General features: G+C 43.7%; 1 protein-coding gene across 2 annotated transcripts in view; it reads right to left on the reverse strand.

Moving 5' to 3' along the window:
• ACVR2A (activin A receptor type 2A) overlaps positions 1-15,115 on the reverse strand; it is a 305,735-nt gene extending 290,620 nt beyond the window's left edge. For both annotated transcript variants that reach the window (XM_085645617.1, XM_085645616.1), the window contains exon 1: positions 13,895-15,115. In XM_085645617.1, the coding sequence (XP_085501743.1) occupies positions 13,895-13,949 (55 nt within the window). In that variant the 5' untranslated portion in view covers positions 13,950-15,115. The remainder of the gene's footprint in view (positions 1-13,894) is intronic.
• Between the last annotated feature and the right edge of the window lie 12,448 nt (positions 15,116-27,563).

Here is a 27,563-nt window from a genome sequence, read left to right on the forward strand (position 1 = left end):
GCAAAGAAAGTGTTCATACCAAAATATCACACTGAATATATACATGCATTAAAGATCTATAAGTGCATCAAAGGTTCCCATCACCCACACAAGGTGGCTTGCTTCATCATTTGGGAAACCAGGGACTTGTCTGAGAACCAGATACCACCAGGTGGACGTGGATCAGGGTTCGAAGATTGTCCCGGATGCAACTATGAAACTGTTGCTCCAATGGAAGAAACCACTCTGGAAAATGATATGGGGTGATGTGTGCAGTGCGTGAAAAATATATAAATGTGATGCGATAACATTGGAAAACAAGGCACAGAAAAGTTTATTAAAGTGCTGCCTTGATGCCAAATTAAAACAGTGCTTGTAACAGTTTTAACAAATAACTGTGTTGGAACTGGTCTACATGTTTCAGCTATGGGTAAGTTGTGCCCCAGCTTTCGTCAGGATCAATGTGAGATACTGCATCTAATACGTGAAAAAACAGGTAAATCATACAACCTGAACCTATATTAGGTCTGGGAGAAATTACCTGTAAGTGGAAAAAAACACAATGAGAAATAGTACAACGACAGTGTAGCAATTAAATTAATAGGTCACAGAACGCATAAAGATGTTATCCAATTATGCGAGATACATATTAGTATAAGCACCCCATCGAGAACCGTAAAGATGCTAATGATTTAACACTTACCCGAACAAGTCTGGGTATACGCCTCGCATCACCTGGCAACTGCTCAGGCTTCAGGAGGCACCGCTCTAAGAAAATAAATGAAAGGTATGGTCCAAATATAGAGTGACAATACCTAAAAATAAATTAAAACGCTTATCCTGTAGAACCAAAGGGTGAAAAAACTGGAGAGTTGCCCTCGAGAAGACATCAAGCCCCATCTGAGCGTGATGTCCAAATAATCATAACAGTTGCTCAGTGGTAATAAAACCCACTGTGATGTTGTTGGACCGTATCTACAATATAATGCAAAAACGGTATCATGTCTCGTGTTCTTAAGGGTGTACGAGACACGGGGACTAACCGGAACTATAATCTTGTAGAATATTAAAATAACCATCTCTTATTCAGGTAGATTAGTGCTCGCTATACTCATAGTGAGGTAATCTATCTCAAAGAACCCGACACTTGAGTGGGAGTATGTCTACCCTCTGGTAAATGGCCCGTGACTAGCAGGCGAAAGGATAGTATATTCGGTTTGAAAAAGGCATGCAGTAACAAAGCGTGTGCGCACAAATCTTACCTCTCCGTCGGTACCTCAGACGGCTGCTGAGCCAGAGGGGGAAGTAAACGTTCATACTGGTGTCATCTTTATACAGCACAGACCAGTAATGTCGCGTCAGCGTGGAAAGGAAGGCGCCAGGAGATGACGTCATTATCCATGGCCCAAGTCTGGTTTCTCCCCAGCAGCATGGATTTATTCATGGGAGAGACACCACTGCCCATGTTAATACTGCAATAGCGGCTTTTGACGCTGCCGGGAAGTTGAAAATAAACCTGGGCATGGTCTTATTGAATGCAGAAAAAGCAATTGACCGGGTGGCCTGGGAATATCTCTGGGTACATCGCATTTGGGGTTAAGGAAAAATGTTGGAAGCTGGTTGGGGCTATGTACTACAACCCTATGGCCAGATTACAATATTCCACTGTTCAAACTACTCCTTTTTCCATTTGCTGTGGCACAAGACAGGGCTGTCCCCTTTCCCCTCTTCTTTTTGCTCTTTATATAGAGCCATTTATTCAGGCACTGTTGGATAATAATTTGATTTGACGCTGAATATTGGATAGCGGCACTGAAACTCACGGTATATGCCACGATATTGCTATTTTCTCTGAGGAGCCAAGGGAGACTATAGAGAGCATTACAAGGAGGTTTGGACTTTTTTTGGCTACAAACTAAACAGTAATAAAACCCAAGTCCTTCTCAACTTTCAGCTGGAACTCCCGGTCGAAGGGGCCTGCCCAACGGCTACATATTTGGGGGGTACATATTTCGCTCAAGATTGAGCTCCTACACTCGTTAAATTATGATTCTCTATTAGTCACTGTTACTAAACATCTGAAGCTGTGGCATAAGCTCCAATTAAGTATTTTAGGTAGATGCAATGTTATAAAGATGAAGATACTTCCTAAGTTCCTGTACCTTTTTAGGTCGATTCCGCTACGAATTCCTAACGGGTTTTTTAGAATGTTGGATGGGGTCCTTAGCAGCTTCATTTGGGGCTATAAAAAAAAAATCAAGATGTGCCATAGAATTGATGAAGCGCCCATAGAATCGGGGCGATTTAGACAGTATTATTATTTCTGGGCCGCATTTGTTGGCCGCCTACGCAGCCTCCTGAATCCCGAGCAAATGGATTTCTGGCACTGGCTGGTTCTTGGGGCAGAGAGCGAGATGTTTTTATATCGAATTAACGATCCTAATTATTTTAAACGTGTGCGGTTTAAGACCATTAGAGACTGTGCACATATTTGGCAGGGCATTAAAACCAGATTTTCTTTATCTCTTGTACATAGTAAACTTCCACTTTGGGGTAACCCAATGCTGCCTGGAATATTTCAGGATGTTACGGCCCGTCAAAGGGCTAGCTACAGGGTGTACTCTCTTGGGCAATTATATGACTGTAATGGTTTTAAGACATTTGAGAATCTCCAGCTAATGTTTGATATTCCTCAACGGTTATTTTTTAAATATATACAGGTAAGGGATTATTTTGTTAGAAACTTAGCTGTTCGGAGTGTTCCTGGGTCAGATATGTGGGAGTGTTTCCCATCATTAGTAAGGTGTATCAAATTCTCTGCCATTTCAGGGAAAATATTGCTATAGAAAATATTAAGATAGCTTTTGATACTATTGCCCGTTCTGTACACTCAGTGAACTTACGACTGCAGCAATTCCGGACACTCAGTTTACTTTATTACACCCCGGAGAGGATTGTTAGATGGTCTCAAGGTGGGGCTGGATGGGGAGGAATTCATGGTTGGACACGCCAGAACTGCCCCAAATATGGGCTATACGCGGCCGGCATTACTCACATGTTTATTAACTATCCTGCCTTAAGTCTTTTTTGGGATAAGATATCAGCAGCAATCAAACTTAGACTTGGGGGCAACTTTATGAACTCGATAACTGAAAAGATGTTAGGATACAAGGAAGATTGTGGTCAGAATAGGTCTATACTGACAGTTATGTTGGTTGCTGCCCAGCTGGCGATAGCTGGAGCTTGGATCTCTTCCAAACCCCTCAACGAGATGGAATGGTGGCTAATTGTTAAAGAAACTGGAAAGAGGGAAAAGGCGCTTGCTAAAGGGGTATGCAGGCTTTGCGAAAGTATAGGTCCATATGGGACTGTTTGGAAGAGCTGTAAGGCTAATAGGGGGAGGGGGGGGGGGGGGGGACTTTAGTAGGTAATTTTTCAGAGATTAGTTTGTTTGCTTATAACCTTTTTCTAAATGCATCCCAATACATTAGTAGAGGAGGTACTTCCGCTGGCACCAAGTGTCCTTGCATGCTGAGAAATCACCACGCAGCAGTCTGACATCTCGTGAGGAACTATATTTACGCTTTTGGTGCTTGTAATCATATCTGTTTCTGTCTCCTAATCATTGCAGCACACGTACTTTATGGAAAAATAACGTTGGTTCAATAAATATGATTGAAAACGCCCTACTGTGCATTCTCTTTATTTTTCTCTGAGAATAAGTGAGCGGGATTGACTAAGCAAAAGGAACTGTAATATTTCCACGATCCCAGAGGGGTCAGGGTCCTCATGTCCAGTGGCTGTCAGAAAACCATCCGCTCCCTGGTAGGTTAGGGGTGGGCCTAACGGTGGCACCGTGAGCTAGCTGGTCTGTAGGCCAACATATCCTGCAGGGGTGTCTGGAATCTGTCTGTACTCCAAACCCTTAGTTTAGGTTGTCCAAACAATGCGCAGGTCCTGCGGATTGGTAGGAACTACTTGATAGTTCTGGCTCTAGAAATTCGATTAACTGTCCTGAAATAGATGATATCCATCTGTGGGGATAGGATAGGATAGATGTCGTATTATTTTCCTCTTACATACCATACCTTTACTATTTACTAATTAATTCCAAATCTGTCTATACAGCAAGGCTCAATTACTCCCCTCATGTATATAATCTATATCAGACCATTGACAGAGTTGATTTCTTTGCTTTTAACCCCACTGTTATAACCACGTTGATGACATGTAAATCACAGCAACACTTTAAAGTTCAACTGACACTAATTTGTGTACAACTGTGACACTGACCACTGGATGTTTGCTATCCATCTCAATGTCAACAACCCGAATACCATGATGCTTGCATGTGGCAACTGGATAGTCATCCATCAATTATATGGTCACAGGAACTACCATCCACATCACTTTTCTTGATGAAGTGAAGAACAGGGGTAATCATCATATGCCCAAAACTAACTCTCACACAAAAAGTTAATCAAGTAGCCATATCAAGTTTCCACCCAATGAGATGCCTTCAGGGGGTTCCATCAAAAGGTCTTCACTACCATCAATCTAAAAGTACCCTCACTAATACTACAGAAGAGAGTTGAACATGTGTTTGTCAGAAAGCTCCTTAACCTACCAACGCAATCTCACATTATTCCTGGCCTTGCCTTCCTACACTACCCCCAATAGCTAGGAGGACAACTTTTAAAAGGTGATGTCTGTAGTTAATCGAGTACTTGCTCAAACTTCAACAAAACATCTGCTCATGCTAGATCTCTGCATTCAAGGCCAACCCAGTTCAAAAATCACAGCAAGTAGGAATGGCAGTATCCGTCTCCTCTCCAAAACACTTTTTACTAGTTCACTATAATTGTGTGATCATTTGTGCATAACTGCACCTACATTCTGTTTTTTACTTATGTTCCACAAGTTGTAGGATGTAACACAAATCGAATATTCATTGTAGATAATTTCCAGTCACTGAAAAAATAGTCTGAACAAAGGGATTCCACATTAGATGTGCATACTAATGTGCATCAGTGTGAATATATTAAACAGATATTGTCTTCAATCCCACAACTGCCAACACTGCCAATAAACACTCATCCCTTGAGCAGGCCTTCCCACCTCACTCCCAAGGAACAAAACGTGTACCCATTAGAGGCTAACTCAGTACTAAGAACATAACCAACCTGAGCAAACCCACTTCACAAAAGCAGCCCAACACTATTGACACATTTTTGCTTCTATCCCCCAAAACATAGCGCTGATGAGCCTTGGATATCACTCACCCTACATATATAGGCCCGTATGGCTGTAGAAAGAGGTTAACAACTAACTTACTCATGAGATCGTAGCAGCGGACTATTACCACTTATGAGGACAGTATATCCATCCTGCAACTTACCTTGAGGGAAATGAATGCCAGTCTCTCTCATTCTATTGACAGAGGAGGCCACAACCTCGATCCCAACCCACCCACTGCCAAAGGCCAGAATGCCATTTTCTTTCAATCAAGGATTTGTAAAGAGCAGCTACTCACCTCTGAGGGTCTCAAAGGGGTGGGGGGGCTGCTGGTCCCTCTGGGTGCAAGGTCATTCGAAGAGCCAGGTCTTGAGGTCCTTCTTGAATTGGTTCAGTGACGTGGATTGTCTGAGGTGGAGGGGCAGGGTGTTCCAGGTCTTGGCGGTGAGGTAGGAGAATGAACTTCCACTGGTTCTAGTCTTGTGGATCCTGGGGACGGAGGCTAGGGCGAGTTGGGCGGAACAGAGTTGTCTGGCGGGTACGTGGAATGCTAGGTGGTGGTGCTGGTCCTTTGCCGTGGAGAGCTTTGTAGGCATGTGTGAGGAGCTTGAAAGTGATTCTCTTGTTGACTGGAAGCCAGTGGAGTTGTGCGAGGTGTGATTTGGCTGCAGGGGGGTATGTCAAGGACCAGTCTGGCTGCCGCATGTGCTTTACTTCTTTCCACCAACATGCAAACCGCAGGATATACGTATGAGGCAACAGCCCAGTTCGGACACTGAAGGATATTTTTCGAGTAGCGCTGCATGTCATCAAGCAAAATACTGCAGCTCCCGGAGCAAGAGTGCAAGAACCCAATGGATGAAGTGTTCTGACTCCATGCTTTATGCGGAGGTGGTTGGAAGCAAAATGAAAATTACACTTTAAATAACAAATGTAGGAATATGGCTGACCGACAGACACTGTATGCATGCAGGGTTTTTTTTGCCCCCAAAAACATGGAGGTTGCCAGATGGCTAAAGCTGCATCTCAGCAAAACATAAAAAAGTTCAAGAAAAGGACTGCACCCAATCTACTTTGGAACGTAGTTTTCTGAAAGTATCAGCTATCACTGAGAGAAACATTAAAATGGGTGCGTTACTTGTGAAGACAAGTCTGCTACAAGACCCTGCGTCGCTCCATCCCACTGCCCTATTTCGATCATGCCCACATACCCTCACCATTTAGGCTACAAGTGAAACGGTCAAGGCAACACACAATCGGGACACAGCATACGCCTTAACTTCAGCCTCCAATGACTGCTCCTCAAAGCCACGCTAAAGTTGTATTTAGAGATGCCTCCTGAACAGAAGTACCCCGACTTACAAAAAACTGTCACTGGACCAATAACACTTGGGGTGGAGTCAATGCATAACCAAGCAAGGCGAGACAATTGACATATTATAATACATATTTATGCAAGTAAGGGTTAATCTTTTGACTTGTATTAACGCTTGCTGACGAAATGTGTTTAAAGTAAACCGCTTTGTATGTCATTGTGTACCAATCCATGAAGGGGAACTTTTCCATCAGTCTGAGGAGATGTCAACTAGTTCATCTAACATTTCAGTGGTTGCCTTACCAGTTGAGTAGGTGACCCAGATGAGGACTACACTCACAGCCATCACAAAGAACTAACACAAATTGGGTTTCCATCAACTAATCTAACAAACTCGCTTTCAGTTGCCATAGTCTTCACCTGGTGTTCTCCCTGCTCCAGATTTCTGACCAACACCCCGTCAAGCTACTGATTGGCCAAGAGTTTAAATCCAAAACAAAGTCAGCATCTATCCTTTGCAACAGTACAACCCTCCCAACCACTAGTAACCAAACTGTGTAAAATGAATCAGTATGTTTCCATTAAATTCTCACCAGCAAGGTGCACAAGAACCACCACCTTCTTCACTTTCTGTAATCCTGGCTCACATGTGAAGGAAAACAACCGCCCATGACCAAATGGTTCCCCTCAGATAGCCAAAATCAAAAACACAACGCGACGGATCCCGTATGTTTCGCAGCTTTACTTGCCAATTTAAAGAAGTTAATTACTCAAAGAATGATGGAGAAAGCCAACATGTTATTGATAGAAAATAACTGAATGGAAAGTGTACAAAATGAGAGTGGCAATATACAAATGACTGGGATAACAGGCTGTAATTCTTTGCATCTATACATTTAGCTGATACCTTACTCCACGCATTCTATAAATTATTGCTTCAACAATGAAAAAGACTGAAGGCAAAGTTAATATGAATTTCGCCCTCGTTTCTCTAATTTAGTTTTCAATGATTACAGGTTAAGGGAAAGTTGTGTAAGTCTCACTTAACTATAAAGCAATTCTAAAAGTTGCAGACAGACAATACAAAGATAAAAGCAAAATGCAGTACAAATAGACATATCCAAATTTGAGATATAAAACAAAACATATTCTCACGTTCAATAGAGCGCTTCAGACATTATAAATAACATGTCCATACCCAAATTTACGGACTGTGGAATGATGCCCCCATAAAAACTCAAGAGATTGGTGTATATTGGAGTTATTGTTGATTACCACTTGCCTTCCACAAAAGGCCATGAATTTGTTTACATATGGTAACAGTGACTTCAGCCCACTAATGAGATGATCGAGTTAGTTTACACTAGTACCTGCAGGTTGTAAAACTGGGTCTTCTAAGAAGTGGGATTTAACTTCGATATCACCCAGCTCATGTTTTTGGGTCTCGTCTACAGACCGCTTTTAGTCGTCTTGTGGAAAGGCCTCTTGTGGACCACGCCAAAAACTTGCAGTGCAAGTTTTGGGGCTAGTCCACTGCTTACCTTTGTCACTCATTTGCTTGCTTCTTATTCCATGGCTTTTCTTCCCTTCAGCTTGTCCCTCTGTTGGAGCCATTTACTGGATGACTTCTGTACTTTCACTGTTCTCGTTCAGGGAACTATTTTTTTTTTCTTTCTGCTCTCCCTCATGTGCTCCTTCTCCCCTCAAATACTGCTTCCCATGCGATCTGTATACCCCGCTGTGACCCCACCCATTCCCCGTTTCTTCCCCTGCATTCACTTTTCCACCACACCGCCCCCTCAATTCACCCCCACCTCCTCCATTCATCTTGGTCCCTTGCACAAAAAAAAAGAAAGCCATTTGCTGCTGTGCCTCTTCATTCCTAAAATAGCTTTTGGGCACGTTTCAGCTAATTACATTTTTTTATTTACCATTTCAAATGGTGTCAGCCATCTTGGATCAGGAAAGCAAATTCGCAACTGCATCATGCCATATGCTTGTGCATGTGTGGAGATGCATGCATTCACATACATCATCATATTGGGTCGTAACAGCATCAAAAAGCATAGCCAGTACTAAGCACTTGCATTTTTTTTGGGCAGATGGTTCACACGCTGACAAAGCGTTGGCAAGCCAACATATTGAAAAGGGACAGGAGGTTTACTTTACCAATGCTTGATTTTTAATCATATGTATTCCTCAAAATGGTAGCAAGGAGGAACAGAACATTGAAATAATTTTAATTTTGCTACCAAACTTCACATTTTGAATACAAAGAAGATTTCAAAAATTGGTTTTCGATCTCTGAGCTTTAAAGTGTTAATTGGAGTTACTAGGGAACAACAGGGCCTATATCTTCTGGGAATCTTTCCTTTCCAAATATTGCAGGCATTTGTTTAGAACTGCAAATCAAGCCACAGACAGCAGAGTAAGAATCCATCTTGCACAACTATCAATAAGTCTTTCCTAGACATCTGCACTCAGGTTGCCCCACAACGTCCTGAGGAAGACTCGCAGGCCGAGGCCCCCCAATTACCCCTTGAGCCCCAAGATGGGTCGAAACGTCGACACCCATACATATCCTACCTGGATCACGAGTCCCCAACTGCAAAGTGCCACACAAGAATACATTTGTGTAATTTAAAATCGAATGTAATTGGATTTGGAATGATACGAATGTGGCCAGGTTGAAAAGAGACTGAGAATTCATTATCAGTCTAACCAATGAACAATTGTAACCATTTCCTTTATCAGATTATCTGAATTTCTATTCACCCTTCCAAAACTAGAGCACTCTCTCATTCTTCACGTTCCCTTGGAGCAACCTCTCCCCTTTCCCACTCTGTCATCTTGTCCCTTGCAGTAAGAAATCTACTGTTGCATTTAATTTTGATGGAATAAAACCTTTGCTTTTCGTAAAATGTGGCTTTTGCATTTAGTAGACTAATTGTATCAATTACTGTGAGCCAACAGTGTATAGGCTCAGAAAAGGAGTTAGTAATTATTGTAGGTTGTGTTTTGTATCATCTACAAAATTAGGTCTAGGACCATTGTATTTTGTGCTACACCTACATAGGGCGAGATTTTTGCAGGAGTACAAATGTATTATCCATCTGCAATGCACGCAACATATCGCGGGCTATGGCACAGTTAGAAACAACACATTCCCTTACAGAAAAATAGAAATACGTGTTTCCAGCAAAAGAACAAGCTAATCATTACCCTACACAAACTCACACAATTTTACCGGTTTGCATATCTGCAGCAGGATCTCAATCCTGACTGTGAACCATTACTGATCAAAGGCATTTGCTTCACCCCTAAGTACAAGATCCTAAATTCTGCAAAGGAGACACCTTACTACCACATCCCAATGGGCTCTGGCTAAATAATACAACTTTATACTTGTTCTTCCCTCTAATGCCCACCTTTACCCACTACATTTAATTACCATAGATATTTATCTTGAGTAGATTTATTTATCCCCCGCTTTTCCCAACATTGACCAAATCGACCAGGAATCATACAAATGTTACAATAGATTAGAAGAGTTAAACCAAGTTCAAGACACTAGTTAGTACCCAGAACAGCAACTCAGGCAAATTATGGTGTTTACATGTTAAAAACAAAAAAAACTTATATGTGGGCAGAACAAACCTAGGAAACGAATTCAATCATAGTATTTGATTTGCCAAGCCATGTGATATGCAGGTCCAAAATAAGCGGACAGGACAGCAAACATCAAAGACGTCTGTTACGCAAGTAATCTGGAGTGACTCCCAAACTTTCGTACTTCTTTACAAAAGGCAGAGTCTAATTTTGTGGCAGTGACATAGGAACATGTAGGTTTTATTACTAAATGGAAAAAAAAAAAAAAAAAAGGTACATAACGAAACAGCGGAGAATGAAATGTCAATGATCAGAAAACGGATCAGAGACAGTTTTTATTTTACTTTTCAAAAGTAAACCCAACGTCAGGCATAAAACAATAAATGACTGAACAGACCATAAAACTGTCACGCGTTTTTGTATAACCTCCACCCTGCACTCAAACATTCGTGCTACATTAGTCTGTTTCATTTTGAAGACTGTCAAATGCATGTGTTGACTGATATCCACTGTTCCAATAAAGACTTTGCACAACAAAATTAAGAAGGAAAACTTTACAATTCACTAAATATTATGAACTTAGTGCAGAACTATATTAAAAACGAAATACGTCAGCACTGCGTTAAAAGAAAAGAATGCACACATAGTAAGATCACTGCAAAATGTGGGCGTTTGGCTATCTAGAATTATTGAAGTAAAATATGCATTAGTGGAAACAAGGAAAGGCCCATAAACACCGGGAAAATATAACATTTTCATTGTTACCCGACCGGTGCCTCCTAACAGTGCATAGGACATGGTTACCAGTTTTGTTAAAATTGTACAGAACACGTTTTCCGTGGGGATTGACAAAAAGCAATTTAGAGACCTTGAATGTTACGGTTAAGAAAAAAAGAATTCCGTCACATCATTGGAGGGAAAAAACGTTATGAAAGGGGTATAGAACTCAAGAGAAGAACATACAGGTAAAGCAAACCACATGGAATGCTATTTTTGTCTGCCAACCAGTATAAATCTTATGGGTCATCAGGTGGCAAGGCGTATGAGTATCCACAAACAGTATTTATTTTCAAGTCATTCTACTTTGCTCTGGCACAGTGCTCTAGTAGACGATTGTCCACCACGTTGCTTCTTTCAACTAAATATGTGCTTCAGTAAGTAATGGAATGCCAGGAAGGAAATATCTGATCCATCTGTGTATCTGAAATATGCGAGAGTGGCCATCCAAATGTACGCACCCACTGCAGTGATTTGTGGTTGACATAACAGGCATAATTCTAGTTGGCCAACAGACTTCAGTCCTACCATTCGATAACATTATTTCCACCAAGTTGATGGTGTTAATGGTAAATAAAGTGTTAACAAATGGACCGATAGGAATAAACTGAGAGCTTCATCAATAAACATACGTGTTAATGTATCCACTAACTGAATTCGGCAACAACAAAAAAACACCATGACTCCAGGCAAAGAGGACCCGAAACCAGGAAGGGTGCCGAGACCCACATGGATACAGGACCAAACAAACCATACAAGTGCCCTTCTCAATAGATGGCAAAATAACTTAGGGAAACTAAAATAGACCAGAGGGTGAGGAAGCTTTGCTAAAGTAATCATCTGAGCACCAAGAAACACGATTGTTAAGGATGCCATGGAAGGAAGCTTTGGTAAGTAAATACAATAGTCTTGTCTTTGGACAGACGTTGTTGCCAGATAAGTCGAATGAAACTCCAACCACAAACCTTTGCAACCCACAGAAGGCCTTCCTTAGACCGAATGAAGCAATAGGCCTTCCCACTAGAAAAATGATTGATCTGTTGGGTGTCTGCCGACCAGTGATTAGTTGCATAAATCATTTTCTCTGCAACGCAGGAGGGTATTGCAACACAAAGGAAATGTTAGCGTAGTCAACAGATCCGTACGAAACAGCCAACAGAGTGCACTATAAAATATCAATCGGATGTTACAAACGACCAAACACGAACTCAATGCTAGATCAACTCCACACCACAAAAACATGATTACAGTCGATCCCATGTACGGCTTTCGCTTGCCCATGTGAGCAGGATCGCCCTCTCGTGGCCATCTCTCTCCACCGGTGGTAGGCAATAAACATAACTACGAACCGTAACCAAGGAAAGATACCAACACTGGTCTGCTACGTATTCCTGTATTTTTAATGAACTTGGCAGGCTAGACCACAGTCAGTCTCGGTTTACGTTTGAAACAAAGGTTTGTAAAAAAATAGTTCCACTTAAAAGGTGGGTTACAACTTAAAAGGTGGGTTACAATTATTTATAGGCCATCAATGTCAAAAGACAAAGCTTCACAACTTAAAAGCATTACATATGGCACCCTTGTACTGCCTTTCCTAAGCACTACGTTAAAGAACAGTAGTGAAGCAGACGTTTTTTTTCATCGAAATGTAAGAGTTGAAAGGGGAAAAGTACCAAAATATTTCATTTTTTTTGCACGCCAGAAAGTGAAATAAGGATACTCACCAAGGTACACATTCTTGCTATATTTGAACACCTCTACATTTATCAAAACACATTAGTAAAATGTTGCAAAGAGAAGTAAAACGAATTGACGAATAGCAACTGATTTTAAAACGAGCCTACATTTTGGAAGACGTTGCACAAAGGAATTTAAAAAGTGCAGTGTATGCATTCTGTATCTGGTAGATATATATATTTAAATAAATGGATCGTGCTGCAGTGCATGCCTCCTCATGCGTCCTTATTCGATTAAAAGACACTGTTACAGCTGGGTTAATCTCCCGCAGCACTCTCCATTTCATAGCACACCATCTACACAGAGAAATAATCGATAACAGCACAGACAGACACAAGACTAGACTCTCCATTTACTAACCACACGCAAAGTCCTCCTTCAGTAAGGTCCCGAGCGTCTCCGGGTCTCTACATTGCTAGTTAGCACAAGGTTCAATACAATTCATCACAAAATGTCTTAACAAATTCAAGACAACACTTCCGTTCGATAAACTGATTTTAAAATTACAGTTTTCAAAATAAGCAATCGATGTAGGCAGTGCAGATAATTTGGTGGATTGTGGTTTGCCCCCCCTGCTTAGAAGATACCGCAAAGAAACTGCCACCAACCACCCCGTTAAGTGTCACCCAGGAGCAATACTGTGTGCAGCCGGAGACTTGTCAAACATTAAACCACAACTCCCACAGTCGCATGGACTTTCATTTGCTGCAGCTCTCCGAAGAAGGTACTGGTCCCAGACTTCCCATGTGCATGGAGAGCGGGACAAGAAACCCTGAGGCTTTGGTCAGCATCGCCACGTCAATCTAGAATGCAAACACGGGATTCAAGCACAATTCATCGACAATGGGAATGAAAGGCTTATGCAGAAGAAACCTTGCTAGAGCAAAGGTCTAGTGTTCCTTCTCCTTAAAAAGTCGTGGCCACAATTCCACCGCACATGAGAATACACATGCGCGAACAGGGCCAAACTATAACTTTTCTACCTCATGTATACTGAAAACGTACACAAAATATCCGGACAGATAAGAAACAAAATGACCATGTGCGAGTAAGTCAGCGGGTGGAACACTCCGACCATGGCTGCTTCCTTCCACATTTCTAGTCCACGTGTGCATAGCATGCCGCATGCCCTGCACGCTGAACTGTTCAAGAGTCTTACACACCGAGAACATTTTACATTTCAGTAAAAGCCAACTTATGATAAAGGTTTTAGCATTTAAAAGAGATTAGACTAGTACTTACCAGACGAGCAGGAGATGAGGAAGACCGCAAACGCCAGCTTGGTGGCAGCTCCCATTTTCAAAGATCCCTCTCAAAGGGGCACCTCCGTTAATCCAGACAGTTCCAAGAGCCTAAAACGCAGCACAGACCGCTCTCCCTACAGAATAAGTCAACTATTATAAAGCCACATAAAGAAGCACATTTGGGAAGGCAACGGGGTTACTTGCCAAGCGGTAAACGTTAATCATGGAAGAGAGGTCAGGGGTCGGACCACCGGGTCGAGCATGTGCGGTGTGGCATCTGCGCACACACGTACCGTGGAACGGTGCACAGGAGTTCCTCGTAAAGGTAATCGAGCTTCAGCGGCACATGCCTCCCACACCGACCGGAGGGTCCTTCGCTTCCACTGCACACAACCGCAGGAGGGGGCGGGTCAGCTGTCAGTGAGAGGGCCGAAGGGCGGTCGGAGTCCGAAGCATGGCCCGCCGCAGACCTCCCTAGGGAGCCGCGGAGGTCTGTGCAGCGCGTGGCAGAATAAGGCGATTTATGTTGCAGCCAAACGGGCTACACATCCAAAGATGTCCCACGCACCCTGTCTCCACCCCGAGGCCGATGCCTTCTGGCCGGGGAGCTTTGGCCAGTCTGCCCGCTAAGCACGAAGCAGGGGCAGAGGTCGCGCCGTCAGGGACCCTGCAGACGCCAAGGAAGCTCGGGGGCGCACCTTCTGAGCTAAGGTCCAGTGGATCCCATGCAGCCTAGGGAAGAACAGAACTGGGAGGCGATGTGGCAGTAACATCCGCCGCTCCCTACGGGAAGACGGGCACTGCTCCAATGTCCGTGAGACGCTCCTGCACTGGGCAGTGTAGTACCACAGGCAGGCTTCTGTCCGGCTGGGCTCCCTCCCACCTCTTCACTCCGTCTACAGACCCGGACAACACTCTCCTGGGTAAGAAGCAGCAGCTGTGGTCTTCGGATCATAGGCTGGACCTGCGCAGGCTTCCTTGCAGAGAAACGAGACGCCACGGGCAACGAAACCCCTGCTTGTCGGGCCGCGATGCTGAGCGGGTGTCCGCGGTGTCACTGTCAATACCATATCTACCCATTCAGTCGCGCACGAATCCTCGGCCCAAGATGGCGGCGCAAACGAATTGTTTTTGTTTTCCCACCACCGCCTCCTCCTTGTAAGTCCCCCTCCCCAACACAGCTCTGCCTACCTCCGCCCCCTGTCGCGCGACTTAAGCTAAAACCTGAGCGTCGGCGCCTCTCTCGATTGACGTGCAGTAGTCCAATCAGACCTTCCTACGAGCGAAGGGGCGGCAACGTCATCAAGTAAATGGCTAATAGGACTTTGGGGCGTAAAAATAGGGCGGCTCTCGACAGCTCTGAGATATTTTTTAGGCGGAGGTTGGAATGTATTAAGCTCCCGGACTCTTCTGTAAAAGGCGGGGTTTTCTCATCTGTTCACGAATCCCAGCAAAGTTTGGAACATGTGGGTGTGACATGAAAATGTGGTATCCAATCACGAGTGCTACGCTTTTTAAATAGTCATAGAAGAAGGACATCAATGTCATTCCTCTCAGTAGCATGATTAGCTCAATGCCCATCTTGGAACGGGTATTGCGCTGCAATGGAATCTTGTTAAAACGTCTCACCAAAAATACTCGCAGCAATGCAAAACAACGTAGGCAGGGTGACCAACTGGCATTGGTGCAAATTCAGGACGGTGAGTGTAAAAATTCAGGGCAAAGGGTCAAAATTCTGTACACAAATTCAGGACAGGAGGTCAAAATTCAGGCCAAAACTTCAGGACAATAGGTAAGTTTTACAGACACATCAGAGGAGGTCGCGCAATAGTATATAAGTAAGCCCAGCCATATCCAAACATATTCAACCATTTGCAAAACTCTCCATCATGTATCCTTCCATCTATCATTTCACCCATCCATCCCTTCATCCATCCTTTCACTCATCCATCCATTATCCATCCACCCTTTCACCCTATCCATCTGTACACTCATCCTTCCACTCTTTTACCCATCCATCCAGTCACTCATCCAGCCATTTACCCTTTCACCCATCCAGCCATCCTTTCACTTACTCATCCATCCACCCAGTCACTCATCCTTCCACCAATCCACCCTTTCAGTCATCCATCCATCCTCCCTTTCTCTCTCCATCGACCCTTTCACTTATCCATCCTTCCTTCCATCTATCCACCCACCCATCCATCTACTCATCCACTCATGAATCCATCCATTGACCCTATCACTCATCCATCCTTTCTCTCATCCATTTATCCTTTCACTCCTTCACTCATCTATTCATCCTTTTGTCCACCTACCCTCCCTTTCACTCACCCATCCTTACATCCACCCTTTCACTCATCCGTCCATTCATTCACCCTTGCACTTATCAATTCATCAATCCATCCATCCTTTCACTCATCCATCCACTCACTCACTCATCATCCACCTTTTCACTCATCCATCCTTTCACTCGTCCATCCACCCTTTTACCCATCCAGCTACCCTTCCACCCATACATCCAGCTATTTACCTTTTCTCTCATCCATCCTTCCACTCACTCATCAATCCATCCATCCTCTCATTATCCATCTATTCAATCTTTCATTCATCCATTCACCCTTTCACTAATTCATCCACCCATCCCTTCACTTACTCACTCGCTCACCTTTTCATATTCATTTTGAGCTGAGCCTTTTTGAGAAGAGGCCCATCAAGAACTTTACCCTCGCTGTAGGAGCCATTCCAGGACTGGGACAGAAGCCACCCAGAGCGGAGACAGGATCCACCACGGGGGGGGGGGAGCAGGAGCCATCACAGTGGGGGTGGGGGACAGGAGCCATCACTTGGGGGGGGGGGCAGGAGCCATCACAGGAGGGGGAACAGGATCCACCAGGGTGGGCATGCAGTATTCTAGTATCATCTTGGTCTCTTCCAGGGTGTGGTAGGGCTCCTCACCCCCTCCTGGACAAGACAACGAGAGGACAGGCTCTCTTTCCAAAATGTTAGATTTGCCATCCCCCACTGTGATGTACAGTACTTAAAGTAGATACTCCAAGAGAACTGATTTAACTGATTGTCCTCCATACTTTGTTAATCAGTGTGGGTGCGATTGTGCCATTTCTTTATTTTATTACATTATAGACTGCATGTTTGAAGAACCAAGGTTTGCTTACAATTTAGTAACAGTAATTAAGCTCTGTGAAGAGAACCACGTGCTGCCTCAGTGTAATCAGGGCCTGTTCTAGGATGTTTGGGGCTCTGGGCAGAAAGGGAATGTGGGAGGCCCCTCTAAATTGACATGACTCATTCAGGGCTGTTTGCATCTGAATAGATGCCCCTGCTCCTGAAGCTGCAGCCCCTCCCTCTCAGTCACCTTCAAACACCTCTTAACAGCTCATCAAGGGCTGAAGGTTTGAGGGTTGCCATCCCTCTGTGCCTCTCCAATGCTGCTGGGTATCTGAGCTTTGGTACTGTATCGGAGTCTGTTACACCCGACCTCAACAGCATCGGAGTCAAGCAGGGAGGTGGGTGGAAACTGTGCCGGCTTTAGGGTGGTGCGATCGGTGCCCGTTTAAAATTACGGACCAATGGCGTCCGTTAAAGAATCCTTCACGGACAACAGACGAAATTACGGACTGTCCATGAAATTTACGGACGGTTGGTCACCCTAAACGTAGGTCTATTACATGCGGTGAATGAAGCAAGTAAGTTTTGTTGCACTTGAATACTGGGGGTTCTAGGCAAGCAATGTATACCAAATCCCTCAGAACAAATAAGTTGAGCATGGCCACAGTCTTTCTAACGATGTAACAAGGCAAGTCCATACTGAGATCTGAACCATCTGAGTTATTTCATGTACATTGGGAGATAAGGGGAGGGGGGAGCAAGCCGACACAAGACCACTTTCTGTGTGTGAAAAAGGCCGCTTTATTGAAACAGGTGCATATCACAATTTCAACCCTTGGCAACTGCCTTCCAAAACTAAAACCTCACTATACAAGAATTTCCTGACCCCTTGTTCCTCCCCCACTCCTACGATCCCCACATCAGATCCCCCACCCCACAAAATACAACATAACATTCCATAACCATAATCTTACCCAATCCTACACAATGTAGCATTTCCAAATCCTAAACTTCCCTGACCCTAATCTCTACCTGCCTTTGTGCTACTGTAACTAACCAACCTCTAATCTAAACTTAGCCTACCTGGTTACCCTTTCCCTGCTCCTGCTCACAAACTACCAACATATAACAAAAAACTACAGCCAATCCTGGCCAACTGTCAACCACCCCGCCACCCAGAAAAAGGCGGGAGTGTAGGCGGAGACGCCGCCTCCCCCCTTTTTCTGCCCCCCCACAACAACACCCAACTCCCTTCTCAACGCCTATAAACACCCAGTAACCTGGCCAACACCTCTCTCAATTCCAATAGGTACAAGTCCATACCCAGCCGGGATAAATGGATCCCGTAATCTCTGAAAAAATCCGGCGTGTCATACCTAATATCTTTATGCGCAATCCTGCAAATCCCCGACTGCCGACAAAATCTCACCATTTCCGTGTTCAACTTACGCCTGGCCTTGTCCACCGCACCCGGGTTAACCGCCCCTCTCCAAACCCTGCAAGGAACAAACTCTGTCCAGACAATAGAACAACCAGCCCACTGAGCTTTATTCAAAGCCAAATCCCTCTTCATGCAACGCATAAGCGCCAAGCCCGTCTCCCTGACCATGTCGTTCTCCCCTAAGTGAAGTACCAGCACATCCGGGCACCTACCAGCCACCAAAATCCCGTTGAGAACCTGTAATAGCTCATTCCACCGCATACCACCCCTACCACGCCAACCCACAGAAAAGAGATCTTTATTAAACCCCAAACTTTCCCCAAAATAGCTTGAGCGGGCCTGGAATTGCACCCGTTTCACAAAAGAATGGCCGACAATCCAAATTGACATCTCCCTGACGAGGGGACCCATCACCGAATCTGCAACGAGAAACATGAATGAACAACAGGAAAAAGGGAACAAACGCGCTACAACCCCCCAGGTACGCTGCGCACATAACGCTGATAGCAGTTTGAAGACCACCTGCCCAACCATGTCCACTCGCTCCCAGCCTCTAGAGTGAGCTTCTGAAGCTGCACCAATCCAAAACAAATGTGTCCCAAAATCCTTCCCGTCGATCCCCAGCCTGCCCAACGCTTTCCGCAGTATCGCTAAAAGCTGTGAAGCCTTGAGACACCGCCCGTCCCCATGCCCAAAGACCAAACCCCCCAAAGCCCCAGAAAAAGACCTCCACCTCAGACCCCACTGATAAGGACAAACCTACGAAGCCAGCCCCTTTTGCAAAGAAACCCATTTTCCTCTGCCCCTCTGATCCGTCTTCACCTTCCTCAGCCATAAGTGAACCCTATCAGCACTAAAAGAAACCTCCCTCCAAGACAGCCCCTGCTCCGCCTTGGTTCCCAACAATTCTGAGACCCGAAAGGCTCCGAAAAACATCCAGGACATCAGTGTGGAGAAAAGAAGCACTTCAGGAATAAGGGACCCCCTGAAAATTCTAGGAGTTCCTAGGACAGGGCAACAAATTAATAATAAGTAACTTTCCTAAGCAGCTCGGGACTCATTGAAAATTAAGTCTGATTCATAACCAACTGATAATCACATAAGATCAGTGTACCACATAAATCAGTAAAAAAAAAATCATTTTATTCTTGAAAAAGTTAAAATTATGGCATAAATACACATAATGGGGAGAATACATAACAAAACATACATAAATAGTATTGATTGACTAACAAATTCATTTGACGTTAGTGTCTCACAAAACAAAAACAAGTCATAAATGAAAATGACTGCAGTGGTAACGGTATAATAACATTTTATAACTTCTTGAATGAAATCTTCTACGCGCGTTTCGGCGAAAAAGCGCCTTCTTCAGGAAGAGCCACAATTGAATCTGTACAGAGACAACAAAAATATAAACAAATATAAATATCAAACAAATATCGGTACACTGAAATTTATGTGAGGATAAGGGCTGTATAAGTAAAGACATACATGACATGCTCCAACAAGCAATAAATAAAATAAAAAAATAACATGTTGCAGAGTAAAGCATCCCAAAGTGCTCCAAAAGAGAGAGAAATTATTCAGGAAAAAGAATGAGGTGAGAAAGAGTCTCAATAGAGTTCACTATAAAGAAAAAAAGATCCAATTATAAATATCCCATAATTGGTGCCATGCTGATGAAGTATAAGTGATAAAAGAATAATAGAAAGGTTCAGACCCCTCCTTCATTTTGGGCCGTGCAGCAGGAAGCAGTTTTTTCGGCGGTTCCTGTCAGGACTAGCTGCCCCCGGACAACACGAATTTCTCCAACCCACGACGGGAGTGACGGAGCACGAGTCGGAAGACCCGAGCGACGCCAGGTGTCTCGCAGGAGTCCCCGAGGTGTGCTGGTGCGTTGTGCTCCCTGCCCTGCTGTTGCCGTCCTGGCCTGTGTGGAGCCCAGCGCGGAGCCGTACTACATTACCCAGCAGCCCTAGCGGCGGACCCGGAAGCCGCCGACCGCCGTTTCGCGCCTGGAGGCGCTTTAAAAACGGACACTGACACTAACAGAGCGGGTGATCTTTCCTTCGAGCTGCACTGCTGTGCTTACCGCAGTTTGTGTCCTTGTGTCTTTTGCAGTCCCCGGGGTGTGCTGGTGCGTTGTGCTCCCTGCCCTGCTGTTGCCGTCCTGGCCTGTGTGGAGCCCAGCGCGGAGCCGTACTACATTACCCAGCAGCCCTAGCGGCGGACCCGGAAGCCGCCGACCGCCGTTTCGCGCCTGGAGGCGCTTTAAAAACGGACACTGACACTAACAGAGCGGGTGATCTTTCCTTCGAGCTGCACTGCTGTGCTTACCGCAGTTTGTGTCCTTGTGTCTTTTGCAGTCCCCGGGGTGTGCTGGTGCGTTGTGCTCCCTGCCCTGCTGTTGCCGTCCTGGCCTGTGTGGAGCCCAGCGCGGAGCCGTACTACATTACCCAGCAGCCCTAGCGGCGGACCCGGAAGCCGACGGCCGCCGTTTCGCGCCTGGAGGCGCTTTAAAAACGGACACTGACACCGCATCGCGGGACCGCGCGCGGGCGGCGCCGGGCTAAGCCCGGGCAAAGGGCGGGCCCTCTGTGGCCCTCAGAGGCCAAAAGAGACTGGACTGGGCCAGGTTTCTGTGCATCTTGTCGAATGGTGGTGACCGCGCATTGACTATTGTTGCCATTTGATATATCCATTTGTTTTTTAATCTGATTGTCCTGTTTGTGAGTGCGTAGGCAGACACTAGGGTTTCTGGGCAGAAGCTTAACCTATAAGCGAACGGAATGGTTAAATCAAAAACTGATAAAGCGATGGCGGCTCCAGCTACCCTAGATAATTTCCTGGTCAGGAAAGTAACACAGATTAATAATGATAGACGTGTATCCTTGGGGAAAGGCATCGTGATTGAACATACATTATTAGAAAATGATTCTCTAAGCCAGCCCCAAGACCCTGAGATCAACCCGAGTGGTGTTATCTCTACGGCCCTCCCAGTTTTCATTCCTGTAGAGGTGGAGGTCCATTCTGCTCCTCGGGTGTCGTCAAGTTCTGATGCTGATGTACTAAATGAGACCCAACCTGAGACTAGGCATACGAGATCATGTAGAACACGGTCTCAAAGGGAGAACGGGAAACATAATAATTGTAAACCAAAAAAGAAGGTCGGCAAGCCAATTACTGGTACTGTTATACCAAACCCTTTTGTATTCGCGGCCACTAATGGTGCTGGTAATGGAGCTAATCTAAACTCGGATATGATTGCCTCACTCTTAAAAAACGTAGAAGCTTCTTTTACTGTCAAAATGGAGGAGCTTATTAAACCATTAACCACTAAGATTGATGATTTAGCTAAGGAAGTGATAAGGCTGGGTGACCTGTTATTGTCTCGGGAGATAGTTCAGCCTAGTGGAATTGATTACTCTGGGGGGAAAAGGAGAGATACTGCTGTTCCTAATGATATACAGAATAAGGGGAGGGGAGAATCTGCTGATACAGTTATCCCAGGACCCGTAACTTTTACCCAGCCGGATATTCCTGTGGAAACTGTTTTGCAGCAACAATTATCCATAACTCCCCACAGCATTAGAGCCTCTAGTGTGGCGAGACACAAAGGTCATCTTAATCTACCACCAGACTGTGCTCCTTTTGTAGTAGTACTGACCAATGTGCCCTCTTGTGGCACCCACCCTGCATCTCCCCATGATGAACCCTTTATCTCTCTGAAAAATAAGACAGTGTCCTGGCTCAACAAAAATTGTGGATTTCGGATTTCCTATTTTGACGAAATATTAACAGTAAGGCGTGTAAATTGGGTAGGGCCGTCCAAAAAGTCTGGTTCAGGGGACTGTATAGTCGTAAATTTTAAACACCCCCAGCATGTAGCAACCGTACTTTTGAGAGCTGCTGCACTGGTTTATAACACAAATAGTATCTGTGTACGCCCCTTGGGTTATTTTTATGCACATTTGTGCAAACCACGACTGCAACAGAATTTAACCAGGCGGGGACGTGAACCTTTTACTCCCGTCCAAGAGACCCATCTTCTGCATAATATTACTAATTCCTGTGGTGTATGTGGACCGATTGGCGTGTCTAATAGGAGTGTTAGTGCTGGACACTATCAATATGGGCCGAATCTTCACACACAGAATAGGTTCGAAGTATTATCTGGTCTTGAACTGTGCGATTGACGGGGGGCACCTGCAGCTCAGGACATCGGGGCTTCAGGTGAACCTACTAATCCAGATAATTTGGTAGGTAAATGGATGTCTTGCTGTCTCTTGGAACATTGCGGGTCTTGCTGCCAAAATGTCTGATGTAAACTGGGTGATCTATATCAAACAATTCTCGATTATTTGTTTACAAGAAACCTGGGAATTGGGATGTGAACTCTTTTTGGAAGGGTATAGGGCCTTCTTCGTGCCAGCCTTGCCATCTGTGCGGGGTAGGCCCAAGGGGGGCCTTGTAATTTTTGTATCTATATTAATTCCCTGTGAAGTACAAAGAATTGTTGCACAGCATACAGGTGTAATGGGTGTAACCTTAAGTGGAGGTAATGTCCGTGTCGGGCTGGTGAACTTTTACAATGCTGTTCATGATAGTGGTGGCAGGAATCATATTTATTTTTTAAATTCCTTTGTTTCAAATTTTATGGAAAATGTGGGCCATAACCTCCTGATTATGGGGGATTTTAATTTGCATCCTTGTATAGACCCATTGCACAAATGTTTACCAGAAATGGTATGTGATCGGGCAGACTGTCTCCACATGGAGCACACAAAGGAGGGTGAACTGTGTAATGACTTTCTGAATGACCATGACCTCTGTTTGGCCATGTCTTTAAAAGACCCGCTATTTCGCTTTGATACCCCTACTTTTAAAGGGCATGGAAGGGGTACCTTTATAGACCATATATTGGTCTCTCAGACGATGCAAACTTTTGTGGATTCTTTTACCATCGACTTTAGTGAATTCAGTGACCATAATCCTCTTATAATCGGTCTAAACTGCCCATGGTTCAAAAACGGTATTACGAGTATCAGGCAAGGTAGTTTGGTTACAACTGATGGTAAGAGGCGCTTAAAATGGTCTATGGTCTCTGAGGATGTCCTCTATAAGAATATCACTGCAGGTTGTGCCGAGGACATCAAAGTTTGTATGAATGGGGGAGGTGAACCCAAGCTGGTTCTAGAAGCGTACCAAAACATTACGGAAAGGGTATCAGCATTTCTATCGGTCCCTTATAAACCCCGACTTAACTTAGGCCCGAGATGGTTCAGTCATGACTGTACTCTAGCTGCCCGTAATTTGAGGGTAGCCTTGGCAGCAACCCCGAGGAACAGGGAGGCCGTAAAACTCTGTAGAAAGGAATATAAGGCTACTATTGCTGCCCGTAAAGAGTTTTTGAGGAAAGAGGCCTGGGAGGAACTGCTTGATCCCGCTACTTTGAATAACAGCACTAAATTTTGGGGTCTGGTAAAGAAACCTTTTTTGACTGGGGACTCGGGAGATGGACTGGTTTGTTGTATAACAAAGGAGGAATGGGAGAGTCATTTTAAAAGTTTATATTATTCAGAGGCAGATGCAACTATGGTTGCTGTCCCCTCTGATAGGGAAAGTACTGCCATCATTTTTGATATAAATGAGGTTCTGGTTGCTATAAAGGGTCTTACTGCTAACAAAGCCCCTGGCCCTGATGGAATACCACCTGATCTTTATAAATCTGATCCGGACTTTTGGGCTCCCATTCTGACTGCTGTTTTTAATGCAGCAGCCACATTGGGTTGCCCGGAGACTTGGGGTCTCTCAACAATAGTTCCGGTCTTTAAGAAAGGAGACAGGGGTAGTGCTTTGTGTTATCGCCCAATCTCGTTAATTGATTCAATGGTGAAGATAATGGGGAGAGTTATACTCCAACGCCTAACAAGCTGGACGAACGAAAACAATATTTTGTCGACCTCTCAATATGGTTTTTGTGAAGGGCGTTCAACTATAACTCAATGTCTTAATTTGTTTCTTATATTGAATAAATATACTGTTGTGTATAAAGGAACAATTCACCTTGCCTTCATGGATCTGTCCTCTGCCTTCGACTGTGTCAACAGGGGGAGGCTGTGGCAGACCATGAAAGATAAGGGTATTGATAAGGGGATTGTGGAGTTCCTTGCGGACCTGCACAACGACACAAGAGCTAACGTGAGGTTTTCATCGACCGGGGAAACTACAGGAAGTTTTAGTATCAATAAAGGAGTACGTCAGGGGTGTATTTTGGCCCCTTTTCTTTTTAACTTTTATATAAATGACCTTGAGGCTGTCTTACAAGAGGTAAAATCAGACTGCCCTAGAGTTGGTCTGAGGGGTATTCCTCTACTTTTATATGCTGACGATGCGGTCTTAATTTCCAGAACAGAAGTTGGTCTCCAGGCACTATTGAATGTTTTTAATAATTTCATGTGTGATAGGGACCTTAAGGTCAACAACTCAAAATCCTATATTATGCATGTTGGCCGACAACCGAAGAAGAAGTTCAATTTTAAATTGAATGATGTCTCGATCCCTACCACTCAAACATTCACCTATTTAGGTATCTTATTTGATACCAAACTTAATTGGGCTCCTCACTTGGCCAAGAAAAAGGGGGAAATGACTAGAGTCAATGCCTCCATCTTCAATACTGCGTCTAAACTGGGGAATAAACCAAATGTGGCTATGATGAAATTATACGACTCTAAATCCATAGCCACTGCTGTATACGGTAGTGAGATATGGGGCTACATAAATGGCGAACAATTACAAATAGTTGAAAATAAATTTCTAAAACGCCTGTTATGTGTCCCATGTAGTACCTCGAACTTAATTGCACATGAAGAACTTGGCTGCCAGTATTTATCCGACATTGTCAGTTTAAAACCTCTGTTATGCTGGGTAAAACTATGGTTAAGTGATGAAATCCCTTTAACACATTTGATAGTGGAAGACCTTATATCACTTGATCATGCCATGTGTGTACCTTGGCTTAAATACCTGAAGTCCCAATTTTTGAAACTCGGTTGCCTGAACTTGTTTGATAAACCGAGGGATATAGTTAAGGGTGATGTAGCAGCAATTAAAAAAGTTTTCTCTATGAAATGTATTGCCCTAAGAGATGAAGTTGAGCTCTTAAAACCTAATGTTAGAAAGTATATTATGCTGAGTACTTGCAATTCTATGGAAAAGTATCTAACATGCCCCTTCACCTCACATGAGAAATTTTTGCTGACCCGATTCAGGTTTAACATTTTCCATCTTCTCTTATTTAGACCCACGGCAGATATTTTTAAGAAACCTGTAGCTCCCTGTGGCTGCGACGGGAAGTCTCCACAGGATATGCTACATTTTATGTTTTTATGTACATTTTATGAACATCCCCGTAGGAGATACCTTGTTACCCTTTTAAAGAAATTAAATTTTAAACAAATTAGACCTGCCTTTATGTACTTACAGCTGCTGCACCCGGATAGTGTCCTCCAGGTGTTAGAATTTTTAAAATTGACACTAAGATTTAGAAAATGTTTAGATGAGTAAATGTAACTTCCTCTGAACTATTAGTCGCCCATTGCACTTATGCACTTTTTTTCCTGTACTGTTTTGCCTTTGCACTCTTTTATGGAATTTATGTATTGTATGTCTGTGTGATCGATTTTGTCATTATTGTGATGTTTTTTAATATGAACTGTTTATTGATGTGTACTTTTATGGATTGAAAAATATCCGAAATAAAGTCATTATCTATCTTATCTAGAAAGGTTCTATGAAATAATATCAAATCTTACCCAGATAGTGATAGGTTAAACCTCTAAGGGTCCAAATGCACAAATGTAGATGCACTTTACTGAAAGAGAATGACCAGCAAAAGTCATAAATCAATTTAATCTAATGTTTATCACATAGATTATCAAGCGGACACTTGGGACTAATTACCTGCATGCCCAAGATTCTAAAATGAGCAGATGATCTATTATCAAGAAAAATCGGTTTTGATGGAAATTCGCAACTACAACCAAGTCCACCAAAAAGAGGTTCGAGAAGTCGTATTTGCAATAAGGAATAGGACGTGAAATGCTGTATATGACAGTTGTGATTTTGAAAACGTGATAATCTAGAAGGAAAGAATAACGAAAATATAATAGAAGCCTCAAAGCTAAATAAGAGTGAATCTAAATATGGAAAACTATGAACAAAATATAGTAATACCTTCTAGAGTGATATCCACTAGATAAAGGATAGATTCAATTCTTATGTTCCGATGACATCAGTGTTTAGTTCTGATTTATATGTTTGATATTTGCGGAAATTCTGTATCAAATAGAAATAGATTGCAGTACTGAGCCAGTGATGTAAAAGATACAAAGTAGCGAGAATGCAACCATAATATATAGGACAGTGCTGAACTGTACTTAAAACTATTGTCATACGGAAAGAGATAAAAATAACAAAAGGCTATAGTGCGTCTCGAAATCCTTCGTTTGTAACAGATAGGCTAAAACATACAGTAAATGTAGAGGAAAACGAGATACCAAAACGTAATACGTAAGTACAATCATGATAACCAGTAAGGCCTCCCAATTGAAGTGTCGTGGATGCATTGGCCCATATTTAGCAATGAAACAGAAAACGATAAACCGGTTGGCTTCGTCCTTAATGGAACAGTATATTAAATACAGAGAAAATGTTATACATTCTGTGCTCGACATGGATAGAGAGCCAATGCAATACTTACATTCTCACGGTAGCAAAACTGATTAGCGCCACGTCCCAAGGCGAGTCTAAAAGACGCCAAGTGTGCGTTGCATTAAATAACAACGGACGTCATCACGTGTACGTCTGGTATCTGCAGTGCGTGCTAGATCATAGAGTTAGTAAAGCGGGCTAGAGTCTACCCGGTGGAAAGAAGAGACTAATAAGGCGGAACAAAAACAGGACTAGAATGATAAAGGTCTAAGACGCTCCTACTTAATTAGAGAAACTCCATGGTTTGATAATAAAACCAAGTGTAAAATCCTGAGGTTACTCAACAGAATAAGGGCAATGTAAGGAACAAACTCCAAAA

Source organism: Triturus cristatus, chromosome 3_1, assembly GCF_964204655.1.
Source record: "Triturus cristatus chromosome 3_1, aTriCri1.1, whole genome shotgun sequence".
Classification (NCBI taxonomy): Eukaryota; Metazoa; Chordata; class Amphibia; order Caudata; family Salamandridae; genus Triturus; species Triturus cristatus.